At 44.5% G+C, this 18,309-nt stretch overlaps 1 protein-coding gene across 1 annotated transcript in view; it reads left to right on the top strand.

Annotated features, from left to right (window-relative positions):
* Window positions 1–18,309, top strand: part of KCNH8 (potassium voltage-gated channel subfamily H member 8) — a 394,139-nt gene that overhangs the window by 301,225 nt on the left and 74,605 nt on the right. The window contains exon 8 of the mRNA XM_073333523.2: window positions 1,055–1,252. Within this exon, the coding sequence (XP_073189624.1) occupies window positions 1,055–1,252 (198 nt within the window). The remainder of the gene's footprint in view (window positions 1–1,054; window positions 1,253–18,309) is intronic.

The following is an 18,309-nucleotide window of genomic DNA, read 5'->3' as shown; positions in this document are numbered from 1 at the left end:
GAGGTCAGAGCCAGCCCCGGCCCACCCTGTACCGGCAAGTGCTTCCTTCCCCCTCCCCAAGGTAACAGCGGCAGCCAGGGGCTCTGGCAGCGGGCTAAAAGGCCCTGGGCAGTAGCAGTGGCCAGAGCCCTGGGCCCTTTAAATTGTCCCCGGAGCCCCGCCACTGCTTCCCCATTGTTCCGGGGACAGGGCTCCGGGGACAGGGCTCCGGCCGCTACTACCACACCAGGCCCTTTAAATCGTCCCCGGAGCCTGCCAGAGCCCTGGGGAAGTGGTGGCAGGGCTCCGGGGACGATTTAAAGGGCTATGGGCTCGGCCATCGCTACCACCCCAGGCCCTTTAAATCGCCGCCCCAGCCCTGCTACCGCTACCCCAGGGCTCTGGCAGGGGGCTCCCTTTAAATTGCGCCTGGGGAAGCCGATCCACCCCGGTAGGGTGCACCGGCTCTTGCCGGTACACCGTACTGGGGCATACCGGCTTACTTTCACCTCTGTGTGGTGGCAAGGCTACACGTATGCTTCTCCCTGCCTCTCCCCTCCCTCTATTTGGAGTAGCTAGCATCCTACAGGCAATGAGGAGGCAGTAGCACAAGAAAACAGAGACTGCAGTTGTGGCTGGTCCAGTGTATGAGTGGTAATGACCCTCAACAGTCTGTTTTCAGAGACTTGATTGAATTGTTTCGCAAGATACCAATACAAAGTCACAAAACAGTCACAAAATGTTATCACAAGTGTTAGAATTCATGCTTAAAGCTTATTGCCTATTTTGTAATTTTTCAGCCTAAAGGAATTTCTCCAGATCCTAATTTTACTGATCTGTATGGAGTGGAGCAGATAGATGTTTCCGTCTTTCAAACAGTCAGTACGTGCATAGAACATAATTATCTAAACACCTTGTAAGTGTTTGCAGTATTGGAGCTTTAATCTTCATTTTATTCTCGGAATCATATCTAGAATCCAGTGCCCTAAATCTTAAAAAGTATGACATTTATCTCACAGAATCTGTGGCTTTCGTTATGCTGTTTCTCATTGGACTTTTTTTCTTTACTTTTCAGGTTGGCTTCATGAGCTGGGGAAACGTATAGAGTCTCCTTACTATGGCAATAATACATTAGGAGGCCCGTCAATCAGAAGTGCCTATATAGCTGCCCTCTATTTCACTCTCAGCAGTCTCACCAGTGTTGGGTTTGGAAATGTTTCGGCCAATACTGATGCAGAAAAGATTTTCTCCATTTGCACAATGCTGATTGGGGGTAAGTAAAAATGTTTTGCAAAAAGTCAAATTTGAACGGGGAAAAAAGGCAATTTTAAACTATAATTTGAAATGAATTCAAGTAAAACACTCATCCTAAAATGCCATGTCCTTGATTAAATTTGAAATTTGTGAGCCATGATGTGGTACATTTTCATTAGCACAATAGCAAATTCAATGAATCTGAAACCTTTTTTTGGTATAGTAAACCAACAAACAATTGTCTGCAGGTCTCAATTTTTAATTGCAAGGGCAACAATAATATTGAATAAAATATGCCTGATCACTGTTGTAGATTAATATAAAAGCTGGAAGGGTTTTTGTTATATTTGGTCTTCTTATTGTTACCTGCTTTTGATTTATCTTGATAAAGGTTTGTTACTGTTGAAAAAATATTTGCTCATCGCAGCGGCTTTATTTCTGTTGAGTCAAACTCCCGCATCTCGCTCCAAGATTCCAAACTGGTTTCATCTTCAAAATGTGGTATACCTGGATCAGGATAAGTAACAGTAATAGAGAAAAGTGGAGAGAGAGTTCTGCAGGTTTTTATACATTTACTTTCATCTCTTCTCCAAAAATATTGGCATTAAAGCATAATACATATTTCACACAAATCAAAGGCAATGTTTGGCATGTGTGGAGGGAAGCAAAGTGAGTCACCATTAGACCTCTGTGCACCACATTGTTTTTCTGGCTGCTTAATTGTCCCGGATTTAGTGGTAAGTATTTTCACCAGTGAAGTTTCACTCCAAGCCTAGTCTTCATGACTCTTCTTGTCAGTTCAGCAATGTAAATTTCCACAGTATAAACTTGACAACTTGACACCAGAGACTATGGTACATGCTGAATACCACTGTAAATTATGAATTCACAGCATTCAGCAATGACATATAAAAATATAAAAAGCCTGATGAATTATCAGCTCTTTTTCATTGGCCTGGCAATAAGTAGCTGTAATTATAATGAGTCAGACAAGGAACAGTGTCTTATTAATTCCAGCAGTTTCATGAATGCTACAGTTAGTACAGTAATTAATTTGATTGATAACATACAATTTCAATGCTGAATAATAGTGAAAAGGTTAAATATTTAACCTTCAAGTGTTCCACATGCATTCAAGGTAGTCAAACAAAACTTTTTGTCGTGGAATACGTGGGGGGGGGGTTGTTTTTATTGAGGTAATCAAGAAATATCCATGAAGGGATGATGAAGATGGCAAGACTTCCAAAAACGTACCTTGGTAAAACATAAAGGAACCCTGTAACTGCCATATATTTCCTAGATAAAAGAATATTACTTATTTTCATTTCAAATATCAGTTCAGATGCTGGGGGGCAGTAGAGGGGGGGGTGTTTGTGTGTGTGTGTGTGTGTGTTTGTTTGTTTTTGGTTTAATTTGCAGACTTTATAATAATCAGAAGTTTATTTTTCATGTTAAGAGAAAAAGAGACTTAATTCTAGTCTTGGGAGACAGGCCAGTCCTTGCCTACAGACAGCCCCGCAACCTGAAGCAAATACTCACCAACAACCACATACCACACAACAGAACCACTAACCCAGGAACTTATCCTTGCAACAAAGCCCGTTGCCAATTGTGCCCACATATCTATTCAGGGGACACCATCACAGGGCCTAATAACATCAGCCACACTATCAGAGGCTCGTTCACCTGCACATCCACCAATGTGATCTATGCCATCATGTGCCAGCAATGCCCCTCTGCCATGTACATTGGTCAAACTGGACAGTCTCTACGTAAAAGAATAAATGGACACAAATCAGATGTCAAGAATTATAACATTCATAAACCAGTCGGAGAACACTTCAATCTCTCTGGTCACGCAATCACAGACATGAAGGTCGCTATCTTAAAACAAAAAAACTTCAAATCCAGACTCCAGCGAGAAACTGCTGAATTGGAATTCATTTGCAAATTGGATACTATTAATTTAGGCTTAAATAGAGACTGGGAGTGGCTAAGTCATTATGCAAGGTAGCCTGTTTCCTCTTGTTTTTTCCTACCCCCCCCCCCAGATGTTCTGGTTTAACTTGGATTTAAACCTGGAGAATGGTCAGTTTAGATGAGCTATTACCAGCAGGAGAGTGAGTTTGTGTGTGTATGGGGGTGGGGGGGATGTGAGAAAACCTTGATCTATGCAGGAAATAGCCCGACTTGATTATGTAAAGAGTTGTCACTTTGGATGGGCTAGCACCAGCAGGAGAGTGAATTTGTGTGGGGGGGTGGAGGGTGAGAAAACCTGGATTTGTGCTGGAAATGGCCCACCTGTTGATCACTTTAGATAAGCTATTACCAGCAGGACAGTGGGGTGGGAGGAGGTATTGTTTCATGATTTCTGTGTGTATATAAAGTCTGCTGCAGTTTCCACGGTAAACATCTGATGAAGTGAGCTGTAGCTCACGAAAGCTTATGCTCAAATAAATTGGTTAGTCTCTAAGGTGCCACAAGTACTCCTTTTCTTTAATTCTCCCTGCAGCTCATGGCTGTCTTTCGCTGAAGTCAGAGAGATTCATTTGAACTCTGTATGGTGCGGCACAAGGAATCAGGCCTCCAAACAGTTATTAGCTCTCAGAACACTACAACGAGTTAGTAACTAATTGGTGTGAGATGCAGATCTTGGGTTTAACTTTGAGAGATGTTTTCTTACACCTGGGTAGTGGGTCCACTGTGTGCATGTGGAGGGGGGAGTGTTGAGGAAATGCAGAGGGACTGTCAGATTCTATCAGGACTGTAATGCAGATGCAACAGAAGAAAACTGGTAGCTGAAACACAGATTGAGTCAAGGGTATGTTGGAAGAATAGGGAATGAGCTTAAATTCAGGAAGGGGCTGGATGGCAGCATATGTCAAGAAGAGAAGGAAGAAGAGGTTGATTTAGAGCACTTTTGACTGAAGGTTTGTGGAAATTTAAGTATGTGGGACATTATTTAGGGGACTCAGCAGAGAGGGTAAAGGGGGCAGTGGAGTTGTCATGGGGCAGTGGGAGGTAACAAACATGGTAGACAAAGGAACTTATCTTCACCTCAGTAGAATTTGTTGGGGACAAGAATATTCATCTACACTGTTTCAAGGCTTAAGGTATTTTTGTCTGACAAATGCGGTTCTTAGTGTGCCTTTGGTGTATATTTTTCCCAGATCTTATATTTTACTATACATTAATATGACTAAAGTCTTGAAAATTAATACTTTATTTATTTTGCAAGATACTTACCCTGGTGAGGCATTAATTAATACATCTGTTGGCTTCATATGGAGTGGATAGTATTTTTTTTAAAGTAGAAGGAATAATGTTTTCTGGGTGTCACTGCAGGGTAGGTCAGTTGGAAAAGTATATATCATTGACTAAAGTGTGAATTTATTACATCATTAAGAAAAGAATGATCTAGCCTTTATTAATAAAGTTCTGTAGGCTGGCAGATAAAGGAAAGGAGTACATTCAGGACAGAAAGAGCCTGTAATTTTTTCCTCTAAGAACTTTTCAAGCATGACCTCAAGAATTGGGGAGAAAAAATATTTATTGATTAAATGAGATGCTTCCTTATCTTAGGTTTATGAAACTTTGGTTGATGCTTATGAATTTTAAGTAATGTCTGTACTTCAAAAGTAGCCCTTATTTGCTGTGTATTGATTTTTATTTTATTGTACTATGAAGTGGTATTCTTGTTTTATTATATCTGTTTGCTAGTTTTGATGTACTGATTTTGTATGAATTTTTCAATTATGGTGTAAGACAGATAAATAATCCTAGGAAAGAGAAAAATATCTTACTCCGTGCAATACGTGGTCCCAGAGTTGGGGGAGAAAGTAAGTGGATCATGCACAGATAGAATTTTCAAGATAAGTAAGATTGTTAGACTTTAGTAGATCCATCTTTCTGCTCTTGACAGGTGAACTTGCTTTCAGCAGCTGAGTCCATATATATTACAGATTGCATTGTGATATTACTGTATTTGTTCAGCAGAACACTGCAATAGAGCAGCCAATATTACTGGACACTTTTGGCAACTGTGGGCTTAATCTTTCTGCCTCTGTTGCTCGTGTAAAATTGGGATAATACCACCCTCTCACTTCACAGGGGTGGTGTGAAGGTAAATTGATTCATATTTGGGAAGCTTTCCAATACTATACTGATAGTCCATTAGTCACATAGAAAAGTCCATTAAAAAATTAGTCATTCTGAATTCAGAGAAGGGTTTGAATAGCATGCAGCAAATAAGGCCTGAGGCCACACATTGAATGACGATAAAAAAAAATGTTTAAATAACTACCCAGTTAGAGAACATCGTAGCCACTGGAGATGGCCATGGTGGGGAAAGTGTCATTGCCCCCCCCACACTTTTTAAATAGGGGAGCATGTCCCCCCCACTTTTGAAAACCTGAACTCAACAGGGATGCAACAAGGGGGACAGCCTCCTGACCAGAGCAGGGTGGCATAACAGTGGATCACCTACCCAGCTGGCAAGGTGGAGGGGCAGCTGGGCCATATTTGAGTGAGTGGCATTGCAACCTGGTGTACAAGGTTGCAACACCACTGAAATTTGGCCCATTTTGATTGATTGCCCATTCCCACTTTTCCCAATGCCCATGGTGAACATTGTCCATCCTGTGCACTGAATGAGGGTCCCGTGGAAATAAATATTATGTGATCATGGAATTAAAGACACCCAGAAGGCATACACACGACTGTATGCATGGACAATCTGAGTCTGGCATTTCCTAACTGTTAGCTGCTTGACTTTGCAACAGCCATGTTCTTTTACCATAGGTTTTTTTTAATGGGGGGTGTGTGTGTGTGTGTTTAGATATTATGTATACACACACACACCATGTTCTCTCACTGTGCAGTCTCTCTCTTTCCATTGCAACATACTCATCCCATTTTACTGATTTGCTTGTATTGCCCTGATTTCAGCTCAGATCACCTCTGAAACATTTCAAATTTTATTGTCATAAATATAAAGGGAAGGGTAACCACCTTTCTGTATACAGTGCTATAAAATCCCTCTTGGCCAGAGGCAAAATCCTTTCACCTGTACAGGGTCAAGAAGCTAAGGTAACCCCCCTGGCACCTGACCCAAAATGGCCAATGAGGGGACAAGATTCTTTCAAATCTGGAGCGGGGACAAAAGGTTTTGTGTCTGTGCTATACCTTTGCCAGGAACAGATTAAGGATGCAATCCTTCCAACTCCTGTAAAGTTAGTAAGTAATCTAGCTAGAAAATGCATTAGATTTTCTTTTGTTTAATGGCTTGTAAAATTCACTGTGCTGGAGGAATGTGTATTCCTGTTTTTGTGTCTTAAGGTTTTGCCTAGAGGGATTCTCTGTTTTGAATCTGCCTGCCTGTGAGATTATCTTCCATTCTAATCTTACAGAGTTTTTCTTTTATCTTTGTTTTGTTCTTCTAATAAAGTTCTGTTTTTTAAGAATCTGATTGGGTTCTTAGGGTCCTAAGAAACCCAAGTTGGTCTGTGTTCAACTTGTTTATTCTCAAGCCTCTCCAGGAAAGGGGGTGTGTTGGGCTTGGGGGGATATTTTGCGGGAAGACGTCTCCAACTGGTCTCTTTCCCTGTTTTTTGTTTAAATCGCTTGGTGGTGGGAGCATAGGGTTCAAGGACAAGGCAAAGTTTGTACCTTGGGGAAGTGTTTAACCCAAGCTGGTAAGAATAAGTTAAGGGGGTCTTTCATGCAGGTCCCCACATCTGTACCCTAGAGTTCAGAGTGGGGAAGGAACCTTGACAGGTACTGTGCTTTGTTTAATTCTCTAATCTCCTTTCACAACAAAGGAGCTACTGGTTCCTTTATTGTGCTCTTCTGAACTTATAACAGTTTTCAAAACTTTTCTAAACTAGAGAATGTGTTGTCTGTCTCTAGCTTGTGACCAACAGGAAACATCCCTTCTTTCTCACATTCCCCTTGTCTTTCTCTTTACCCATGGAATCTGTTTACGTTGCCACTTAAGGTCATTACCATGTTAGTCTTGTTTATAAACTGACATGTTCAGTATTCTGGGGAGCCTTTCTCTGCTTCCTTTCAAGTGCTATGAAGACAGATACCCTATAAGAGTCTATTCTTAAGGTATATGTCTACACTACGAAATTAGGTCGATTTTATAGAAGTCAATTTTTAGAAACCGATTTTATATAGTCGATTGTGTATGTCCCCACTAAGTGCATTAAGTCGGCAGAGTGTGTCCTCACTACCGTGCTAGCATCAGCTACCCCCACAGTGCACCACTCCGTAAGTCATCCAACAGTTCCCGCAGTTTCTGCTGCCCATTGGAATGCTGGGTTAAGCTCCCAATGCCTGATGGGGCAAAAACATTGTTGAGGGTGGTTCTGGGTACACGTGATCATGTTATACCAATAAAATAAAAACCAGCAGGATCTTATTAAAGGGGAAAAGGCAAAATGCCACATTTATTGTGAATACAGAAAGAATCATAGTAAGCAGTTAGTTATAGCTGTAACATTCCATTCAATTTCACATTCATTCACACACACACACACACAGGTTCTGAAAGGTTGTTGTCATAGTTACCGGCCTTAGAGTTGCTCATGCCAAGCCACTGGCCAGGTGGCCTGGACATGAGGAAGGAGCAGGGCCTTGTCAGATGCACATCTGATGCTCCTGGAAGTTGGTTTGCAGAATCAGACCCCAAAGTTCTCACTTTCTAGAGTCCATTTTTATAGGAATTTCTTCCTATGCCAGTCTATGGGAATTGCTTCATCATGCTGTTGCTTAATCAAGTAGCAGATGGCACATTCCTGACGGCTCCGTGCTGCCAGATGTTATCTTGTTCTTTGGTTCTCCCATCCTTGAGGCTATTGGGTGGATTCCAGTCTGCCCTCCGGGGGTCCTCTGGTTATTTCCACTTGACGCCTTCTTCAGCTGATGGACACTGGATTCTTATGCTGGCACCTCCCTGATCATTCAATTATTATCCACACCAAGCATCCATCCACATACATCCTCTATCTCTATTTTAATCACAATTGTTAACAAAGCGAGATGAATATAACAAAAGGGCGGGGAGTCTCTGGGTGCTGTTTCTGTTGTTACAGAGTGTTGCTTTGAATCTCTCTCTTTGTGAGTAGTTGTTGTTACAAAGAATTGCTTTGAGAACAGACTCTGTCTTAGAATGTACTAACATAATTAGCAGCTTGCAAGTTTCACACAGAGAGAGAGAGAAACAGTACCAAAAACCAAGAGACCTCTTAATACCCTGGAATTTAAACTATGGGGAATCGAACTCATTTGTGATTTTAATACAGAACTTCTTTAATATGATCCAACAATCAGTCGCCCCTCCCTCCATGAAAGGAACGGCAGACAATCGTTTCGCACCTTTTTTCCGTGCAGATGCCATACCACGGCAAGCATGGAGCCCGCTCAGCTTAGCTCACAGTCACTGCTGCTGTTGTGTCCTGGGTGCTGCCGTCAGCAGACGGTGCAGTACGACTGCTAACCGTCGTCATCCACTGCAACTCTGCTCTCTTGGTGCCATGACTCCACCTCTCAGGTCCTCTCGTTCTGTATAAATATTTATTCTCGTGGCATCCATCGTCATCCACTGCTTCCGCTGCAACTCTGCTCTCCTGCTGTCCTGCAGATGCCATACCACAGCAAGCATGGAGCCCACTCATCTCACCACTGCTCTTGTGAGCATTGTAAACACCTCGCGCATTATCCTGTAGTATGTGCAGAACCTGCAAAAGCAGGCGAGGGGGCGACAACAGCATGATCATGATTGTGATGAGGACATGGACACAGACTTCTCTCAAAGCACAGGCCCTGGCAATTTGGACATCATGGTGGTAATGGGGCAGGTTCCTGCTGTGGAACGCTGATTCTGGGCCTGGGAAACAAGCACAGACTGGTGGGACCACATAGTGTTGCAGGTCTGGGATGATTCCCAGTGGCTGTGAAACTTTCGCATGCATGAGGGCACTTTCATGGAACTTTGTGACTTGCTTTCCCTGCCCTGAAGCACAAGAATACCAAGATGAGAGCAGCCCTCACAGTTGAGAAGCGAGTGGTGATAGCTCTGTGGAAGCTTGCAATGCCAGACAGCTACCGGTCAGGAATCAATTTGGAGTGGACAAATCTACTGTGGGGGCTGCTGTGATCCAAGTAGCCAACGCAATCACTGAGCTGCTGCTATCAAGGGTCGTGACTCTGGGAAATGTGCAGGTCATAGTGGATAGCTTTGCTGCAACGGGGTTCCCTAACTGTGGTGGGGCGATAGACGGAACGCATATCCCTATCTTGGGACTGGACCACCTTGGCAGACAGTACGTAAACTGCAAGGGGTATTTTTCAATGGTGCTGCACTGGTGGATCACAAGGGACGTTTCGCCGACATCAACGTGGAATGGCCGGGAAAGGTGCATGACGCTTGCATCTTCAGGAACTCTGGTCTGTTTGAACAGCTGCAGGAAGGAACTTACTTCCCAGACCATAAAATTACAGTTGGGGATGTTGAAATGCCCATAGTTATCCTTGGAGACCCAGCCTACCCCTTAATGCCATGGCTCATGAAGCCATACACAGGCACCCTGGATAATAGTAAGGAGCTGTTCAACTATAGGCTGAGCAAGTGCAGAATGGTGGTAGAATGTGCATTTGGACATTTAAAAGCTTGCTGGCGCAGTTTACTGACTAGGTTAGAACTCAGCGAAACCAATATTCCCATTGTTATTGGTGCTTGCTATGTGCTTCACAATATCTCTGAGAGTAAGGGGGGAGACATTTATGGCGGGGTGGGAGGTTGAGGCAAATCACCTGGTGGCCGATCACGCGCAGTCAGACACCAGGGCAATTAGAAGAGTACAGCTGGGTGCCCTACGCATCGGAAAAGCTTTGAAAAACAGTTTCATGACTGGCCAGGCTACGGTGTGACACTTCTGTTTGTTTCTCCTTGATGAAAACCCACCCCCTTGGTTGACTCTACTTCCCTGTAAGCCAACTGACCTCCCACCCCTTTGATCACCACTTTCAGAGGCAATAAAGTCATTATTGTTTCAAAATCATGCATTCTTTATTAATTCATCACACAAATAGGGGGAAAACTCGCAAGGTAGCCCAGGAGGGGTGGGTGAGGAGGGAAGCACCGGGTGGGGTGGTGGAGGAGGGAAGGACAAGGCCACACTACAGTTCAAAACTTATTGAATGCCAGCCTTCTGTTGCTGGGCAATCCTTAGTGGTGGAGTAGCTAGGTGCCTGTAGCCTCTCCCCTCACCCCCAGCCATTCTTGGGTGTCTGGGTGAGGAGGATATAGAACTTGGGGGAGCAGGTGGTTATACAGGGGCTGCAGCAGCAGTCTGTGCTCCTCTGCCTTTCCTGCAGCTTTGCCAGATGCCTGAGCATCTCAGTTTGCTCCCACATTAGCCTCAGCATTGCATCCTGTCTCCTCTCATGGGGCTCCTCCCTCCTCTCATCTCATTCATTTAACGCTTTTCTGGACTCTGCCATTGTTTACCTCCCTGCATTCTGCTGTGCTCTTTCAGTGCTGGAGGACTGCATGAGCTCTGAGAACATGTCATCACGAGTGCATTTTTTTCACCTTCTAATCTGCGCTAGCCTCTGGAACGGAGATGATAGAGGGAGTGTAGAAACATTTGCAGCTGCAGGAGGAAAAAAAGGGAGAGTAGTATTTAAAAAGATACATTTTAGAGAATAAAGGGAAGACTATTTCACACTGAATCAAGCGATTCACATTACATAGCACATGTGCTTTTGGTACAATTTTGAAGTAGAGTCAACCAAGGGGGTGGGTTTTTGGTCACATTTTGCCTCTTATATTGAGTGCCTGCCGGTTTGGTGTGAGACATCACACACGCTCGGCTGGACAACAGAATTTGGCTTGCAGGCAGCCATGGTAAGGCAAAGGGTTTCGGCTTCGTCAACCTTCATAACATGTGGGAATGGTTTCAAATAGCAGCGCCCTCCTTTCCCATACCAAGTGTCATAAATATAAAGGGAAGGGTAAACCCCTTTGAAATCCCTCCTGGCCAGGGGAAAGCTCCTCTCACCTGTAAAGGGTTAAGAAGCTAAAGGTAACCTCGCTGGCACCTGACCAAAATGACCAATGAGGAGACAAGATACTTTCAAAAGCTGGGAGGAGGGAGAGAAACAAAGGGTCTGTGTCTGTCTGTCTATGCTGCTTTTGCCAGGGACAGACCAGGAATGGAGTCTTAGAACTTTTAGTAAGTAATCTAGCTAGGTATGTGTTAGATTATGATTTCTTTAAATGGCTGAGAAAAGAATTGTGCTGAATAGAATAACTATTTCTGTCTGTGTATCTTTTTTGTAACTTAAGGTTTTGCCTAGAGGGGTTCTCTATGTTTTTGAATCTAATTACCCTGTAAGATATCTACCATCCTGATTTTACAGGGGGGATTTCTTTATTTCTATTTACTTCTATTTTTATTAAAAGTCTTCTTGTAAGAAACTGAATGCTTTTTCATTGTTCTAAGATCCAAGGGTTTGGATCTGTGGTCACCTATGCTAATTGGTGAGGCTTTTTATCCAACATTTCCCAGGAAAGGGGGGGTGCAAGTGTTGGGAGGATTGTTCATTGTTCTTAAGATCCAAGGGTCTGGGTCTGTAGTCACCTAGGCAAATTGGTGAGGCTTTTTACCAAACCTTGTCCAGGAAGTGGGGTGCAAGGTTTTGGGAAGTATTTTGGGGGGAAGGACGCGTCCAAACAGCTCTTCCCCAGTAACCAGTATTAGTTTGGTGGTGGTAGCGGCCAGTCCAAGGACAACGGGTGGAATATTTTGTACCTTGGGGAAGTTTTGACCTAAGCTGGTAAAGATAAGCTTAGGAGGTTTTTCATGCAGGTCCCCACATCTGTACCCTAGAGTTCAGAGTGGGGGAGGAACCTTGACACCAAGCAAAGCCCGTTGGGTTGGCCATTTAAAAGGAGGAGCTGCGGTTTTAGGGTGAATGTGCAGCACAACCCAACCCCCCTCTCTCCAATGCTCTGGGATGATCGCTTCACACACACACCACCGCATGGCTAGTATCAGGGAAGATCCCTGTCAGCCAAATGCAAATGACTCAGCATGAATGGGCCTCCCCACACTGCGTGGCTAACAGCAGGGATGGTTTCTTTTCATCCAAAGGCAAACAGCCCAGCAGGAACGGGCACCTCTGAATGTCCCCTTCAACAAATTTCCCATATTTCAACGAGGTGACCATGAATGATATCACTCTCCTGAGGCTAACACAGAGAGATAAAGAACAGCTGTTGCTTGAATGCCACCAAAGCCTGGGCCCATTCACTGCAATCCTTTGTTCTGAAATGATTCCAGACTACTTGGTACTGGCTTGGCATGGTAAAGTGTCCTATCATGGAGGACGGAATAAGGCTGCCCTCCCCAGAAACCTTCTGCAAAGGCTTTTAGAGTACCTCCAGGAGTGCTTCATGGAGATGTCCCTGGAGGATTTCTGCTCCATCCCCAGACACGTTAACAGACTTTTCCAGTAGCTATACTGGCTGCGAATGCATCCCAAGTCTTCAGGGAAAATTAATCATTAAACACGCTGCTTTTAAACCCTTTATTATATTTACAAAGGTACACTCACCAGAGGTGCCTTCTGCGGCTTCATGGTCCGGGAGCCCGCCTTGGGAAGGTTGGGAGGGTTTTGGCTCCAGGGTAATGAACAGTTCCTGGCTGCCAGGGAGAAGGGATTCTCCACTTGCCTGCTGTGCACTATCCTCAACTACCTCCTCCTCCTGCTCCTCATCTTCCTCATCCCTGTTGTGTGAGGCTCCCCCCTTGCAGGTGTCCATGAACAGTGGTGGGGTAGCAGTAGGGCCCCTCCCCCCCCCCGAACTGCATGCAGCTCATCATAGAAGTGGCATGTATGGGTTTCTGACCCAAAGCGATTGTTTGCCTCCTTTGTTTTTTGATAGGCTTGCTTGAGCTCCTTAAGTTTCACACGGCACTGCTGTGTCCCCCCATTGTAGCCTCTGTCCATCATGCCCTTGGAGATTTTGGCATATATATATATATTGGCATTTCGTCTTTTGGAACGGAGTTCTGCCTGCACGGATTCTTCTCCCCATACAGCAATCAGATCTAGTACCTCACGTTCGGTCCATGCTGGAGCTCTTTTGCAATTCTGGGACTGCATGGTCACCTGTGTTGATGAGCTCTGCGTGGTCACCTGTGCTGATCAGCTCACCATTCTGACCAAACAGGAAATGAAATTCAAAAGTTCCCGGGGCTTTTCCTATCTACTTGGCCAGTGCATCTAAGTTGAGAGCGCTGTCCAGAGCGGTCACAATGTAGCACTCTGGGATAGCTCCCAGAGGCCAATACTGTCGAATTGTGTCCACACTACCCGAAATTCGACCCATCAAGGTCGATTTTAACACTAAATCCCTTGCTGGGGAGGAGAACAGAAAACGATTTTAAGAGCCCTTTAATTCGACAAAACAGGCTTGTTCGTGTGGATGGATCAACCTAATGCTGCTAAATTTGACCTAAACTCATCATGTAGACCAGGGCATAGAGTAATGAAACTCTTAAATAGTTTTTTCAATAAACAATTTATAAATAGGTACATTTTGTATCACACTGTAGATGCAATCTAGAACTAAATACTTCCACTCACAACAGACAAGCACGCTGCACACCTAAACATGGACAGATTATGTCTGTGGGCATGCCTTCAGTTTTGCCTCAGGTCTTTTTATTCCCAAGCCACTTTCTAATTGCAAGTAAAACTCTGTGTCAGACCTGTTGGGATAATTGGGCCTACACATTTTCCGTAATTGTGAGTGCAACTGTAAAAAGTGAATGAAAATGTATAAAAGGTCACAATAACCAATAATAAATCTTGATGGGAAAAAGACACAAAAGAGACTCAGACTGAGTTCATCCAAACAAAGGTTATGTTTAACTGGCAGGCCTACTTGGTTACTGGACCATGTATGTGTTCATATGTGCTTCCCATACAAGCACCGAGTGTCCACATAAGCTGTGCTGGACACAGGTCTAATGCTGTGTACACACGTATACATATATCCATGCTGTCAACGTCAGTGATACCATTTTAGGGGTGGTATCCCAAGTTCTGTGCAGATAGGGAGACACCCTGGGAATCTCTTTGCTTTGTGTTCTGGGTGTTTGTCCCCTGCCTTCACACATTTGTCAATAGCAGTTCATGATCACATCTCCCCTCACTCTTATTCCTTGCAACACTGGGGTGGGAGACATGGAGCAATGGGATGATGATGTGGCTCTGCTCCTGCTCCTTATCACAGGAAAATGTTTATGCAGTGGAGTAAGCAATCAGTGAGATGCTGGATGGAATTTGGGCAGAACTTTCTGACACGTCGAAGACAGCTGACCTTCAGTGTCTGACAATTCACTCCCGTGGAATAAGATGTGGTGAATGCCTCTATTGCCATGGATGCCCCTGAATGGACTGTCGGTTCTGGTGCAGGAGAACCAGCCCAGTGTGGTGGGATCACATTGTTTTAGAAACCTGGGAGGACCAGCAGTGATTTCAGAACTTCGAATGAGAAAACAGACCTCCATGGAACTGTGTGAGGATCTTGCACCAACCCTCCAGTGCCAGAACACTCAATTCAGGAAAGCCATACCAGTGCAGCAGTGGGTATTGCCCTGTGGAAGCTGGCAACACCAGACACCTATAAGTCCCCTGCAAACCACTTTGGGGATGGAAAGTCCATTGTTGGGGTGATGGTTCTGCAGATTTGTGAGGCAACTAACACTGTAATCTACCTACGGAAGGTTGCCATAAGAAGCGTTCCAGAAATAGCTGGATTTGAGAGAATGGGGTTTCCAAACTCTGCCAAATGGGCCATTGGCGGTATCCATATTCCAAAAGGGGCGCATGAGTATGTGAACCCAAAATGTTACTCTTCATTTGTTCTTCAAAGCTTAGTGGACAACAGAAGCAGATACAAATGTGGGAAACCCGGGAAAGGTATATAATGCCAGGATGCTGTGGAGATTGGGAATTGTACGTGAAGAGGAAAGAAGGGACTATTTCCAAGAAATGGTATGGCTGTCTATGTTGTGTCTGTGCTTTGATGCTGGCAGACCAGATGCCAGCTCATGTCAAGGCCCCAGGTCTCACTGAACACTAACAAATGCATAGCTAAAAAACAGTCTTGCTTACTTGTGTGTTAGTGTTATCAAAATAAATATTAGATGTTAAATTGATAAGAATGTGTTTAGTGTTTTATAAAATGCTTGTGGGATGCTGCATGTATTGTTCTCACTTAGCTATCCCCCATATTATACATAGCAAGCATTTGTATTGTAAACCTCTGTGACTGTGACTCGTCAAACAGAAATAAGCCTTGTATAATGCAAATGATGGTCTCTGACAAGAAGTTATTAAATCATGTTCATTACATGCAAATGAACTGTTATGTGAGATTAAAGATCAAATGCTCTTAAGTGCATTCCCTCCCACCCCCACCCCTCGATGAAGAAGGGACCTGCATGGAAACTGTTGCTATCAGCTTGATTTCTGAGGGAAGAAGATACAAAAATGCCTCACAAGAAAAATTATCATCTTTTTGCTGTTTGAACTTTCACAGAGACAAAGACACTAAACTAAAGGAGAGAATTCCCAGGGTCAGTCCAGGTCTGCCCTAAAAGACCTTTTGAATGGACAGATTACTATATCTCTGTCATCTTTAGGAGTCATAAATGGCAACTCATTTGTGTGTATATGTTTTCCTGCTTTAACCTGTAAATAACTCTTGTTTCTTTTGCCTAGTTAATAAACCTTTAGATAGTTTATGACAAGTATTGTATTTGGTGTAAGATCTAGGGTACCAATTGACCTAGGGTAATTGACTGGTCTCTTGGGTCTGGAAGCAACCTGAATATATATATTCCACCAGTTTGGGGTGTCTACCCTGTTTTTAACAGTCTGCCCTGAGGTAGTTTTTAACAGTCTGCCCTGCATTCACAGTCATGAGCCGCTGCAGACAGCATAACATGTGCCAACTGTTATACTGGGGGGACACTGCATACCTGCTTCTAACTTGATTCATGAAATCATACCATGACATCAGTGATTCTGGAAAAAGGGAAATCTGTTACAAACTCAGTAGCTGCAGAGTGATCATGGAGTGCACGTTTGAGAGGCTGAAATCTCATTGGTGCTATACACCTGTCTGGAGGCCAATATGGTGAACATTGTTGATAAAACTGTCACCCGTTGCACACGCCATAACATTTGTGAGGGTAAAGAGAAGTGCTTCCATCCTGAGTATGCTCAGGACAAGTCTGCTTTACCGACTGTGTACAAGCAGCTGGATCCCACCCACATGCACACTGGTCCTGTTTCCCAGCAGATGAGGAAAATTAGGGATGTGCACATACCTTGGAACAGGAGGCACAGGATGACATCTGCTTTTGCTGAAGGACACCTTCACACCCAGTGCAGTTGTTGGAAAAGCATAGGAGGGAATAGTGGCACATACTTGTGGGGCTGCATATCTTTGTGAGGGTTTGTTCCCCTACAGTCAAAGATCATTAGTCATTTGTTCCTGTGACAATTCACACATTACAAACCATTATAACAGCAGTGTGATGGGGTGTTCGCCCCACACTGGCAGGGACAAGATTAATAAAGCCCTAAGGAGGCTGGCCAAGAAGGAGCCAATAGGAGAGACCCAGCACAGAGCAGCCAATCAGGCCCAGTGGACTCACTGAAAAGGAGCTGTGGGGCCAGAGTCGGTCACTGCTGGGAGCTTGAGGAGATAAGAGTGTATCCCGAATAGGCTGCAACCCTGTAGCACCTTGGACAGTGCAGGCCAGGGACCTGGGGAGTAAAGATGGAGCTCTGTTTGTTGAGATTGAGTAGGGGAAGTGGCCCAGAGAAATGCAGTGGTAGTCGAAACAAAGGAATGCAGTAGGTGACTGTGGTTTAGGGGTTCCCAGGTCTGGGATCTGGAGCAGTGGGTGGTCCCTGGTTCCCCACCACACACACACTCACCCTGGGGGAAGTGGCTGGACAGTTGGACTGCAGTACTATCCCCCAGAAGAATGAGAAGGCCAGAGGGCTGTGTTGTGAAGCAGATGCCTTGCAGTGATGTGGGTCCAAGAGCAGATGTGACAGCGGGCAAGCCACCATCAGGAGAGGGCATACCGACCTGCAGAGCTAATCCCCAGGACAGCCAGCAGGAGGCGCCACTGTGATGAGTCACGCCCTGTCATAGTCACCTCCACTGGTTTTCACCTTAGGGTATGTCTACACTATAGAATTATGTCGACCTAAATTACATTGATGTACAGCCACCACAGTAATTAAATCACTTTTGCATGTCCACACTATTCTCCTTGTGTCAGTGGTGTACATCTTCACCAGGAGCACTTGCACCGATTTAATTGTCAGTGTGGGGCATTGTGGCAAGGCTTCTGAAAGGCAGCAATATTCGATGTAAACAATGCAGTGTCTATACTGACACTTGTGTCAACCTAACTACATCGAAATTGACTCTACACCTCTTGTGGAGATCATAGAATCATAGAATATCAGGGTTGGAAGGGACCTCAGGAGATCATCTAGTCCAACCCCCTGCTCAAAGCAGGACCAATCCTCTGCTAGATGGATGCCTGCTAGATGATGCCACTGTGGACAGAGGAGATCTAGGAGCCTCTCTGTGCCTACTAGCTTGGAAACACCCCCTGGGGCTTTAAATGGCATGACTGTTTGCTGCCCACCATATACATTAATAGCCCACTGGGCTGCCCCCCCGCCACCACCACTATGGTCTCCTTTCACATTCCAGATTCCTCAACCGCTATGCCTTAGCCCTCCCCCTGTCATAGAATCATAGAATATCAGGGTTGGAAGGGACCCCAGAAGGTCATCTAATCCAACCCCCTGCTCAAAGCAGGACTAATTCCCAGTTAAATCATCCCAGCCAGGGCTTTGTCAAGCCTGACCTTAAAAACCTCTAAGGAAGGAGATTCTACCACCTCCCTAGGTAACGCATTCCAGTGTTTCACCACCCTCTTAGTGAAAAAGTTTTTCCTA

Source organism: Lepidochelys kempii, chromosome 2, assembly GCF_965140285.1.
Source record: "Lepidochelys kempii isolate rLepKem1 chromosome 2, rLepKem1.hap1, whole genome shotgun sequence".
NCBI classification, from domain to species: Eukaryota; Metazoa; Chordata; order Testudines; family Cheloniidae; genus Lepidochelys; species Lepidochelys kempii.
Note: the sequence above shows the minus strand (reverse complement) of the source record. Positions and strands in the feature narration are given on the sequence as shown.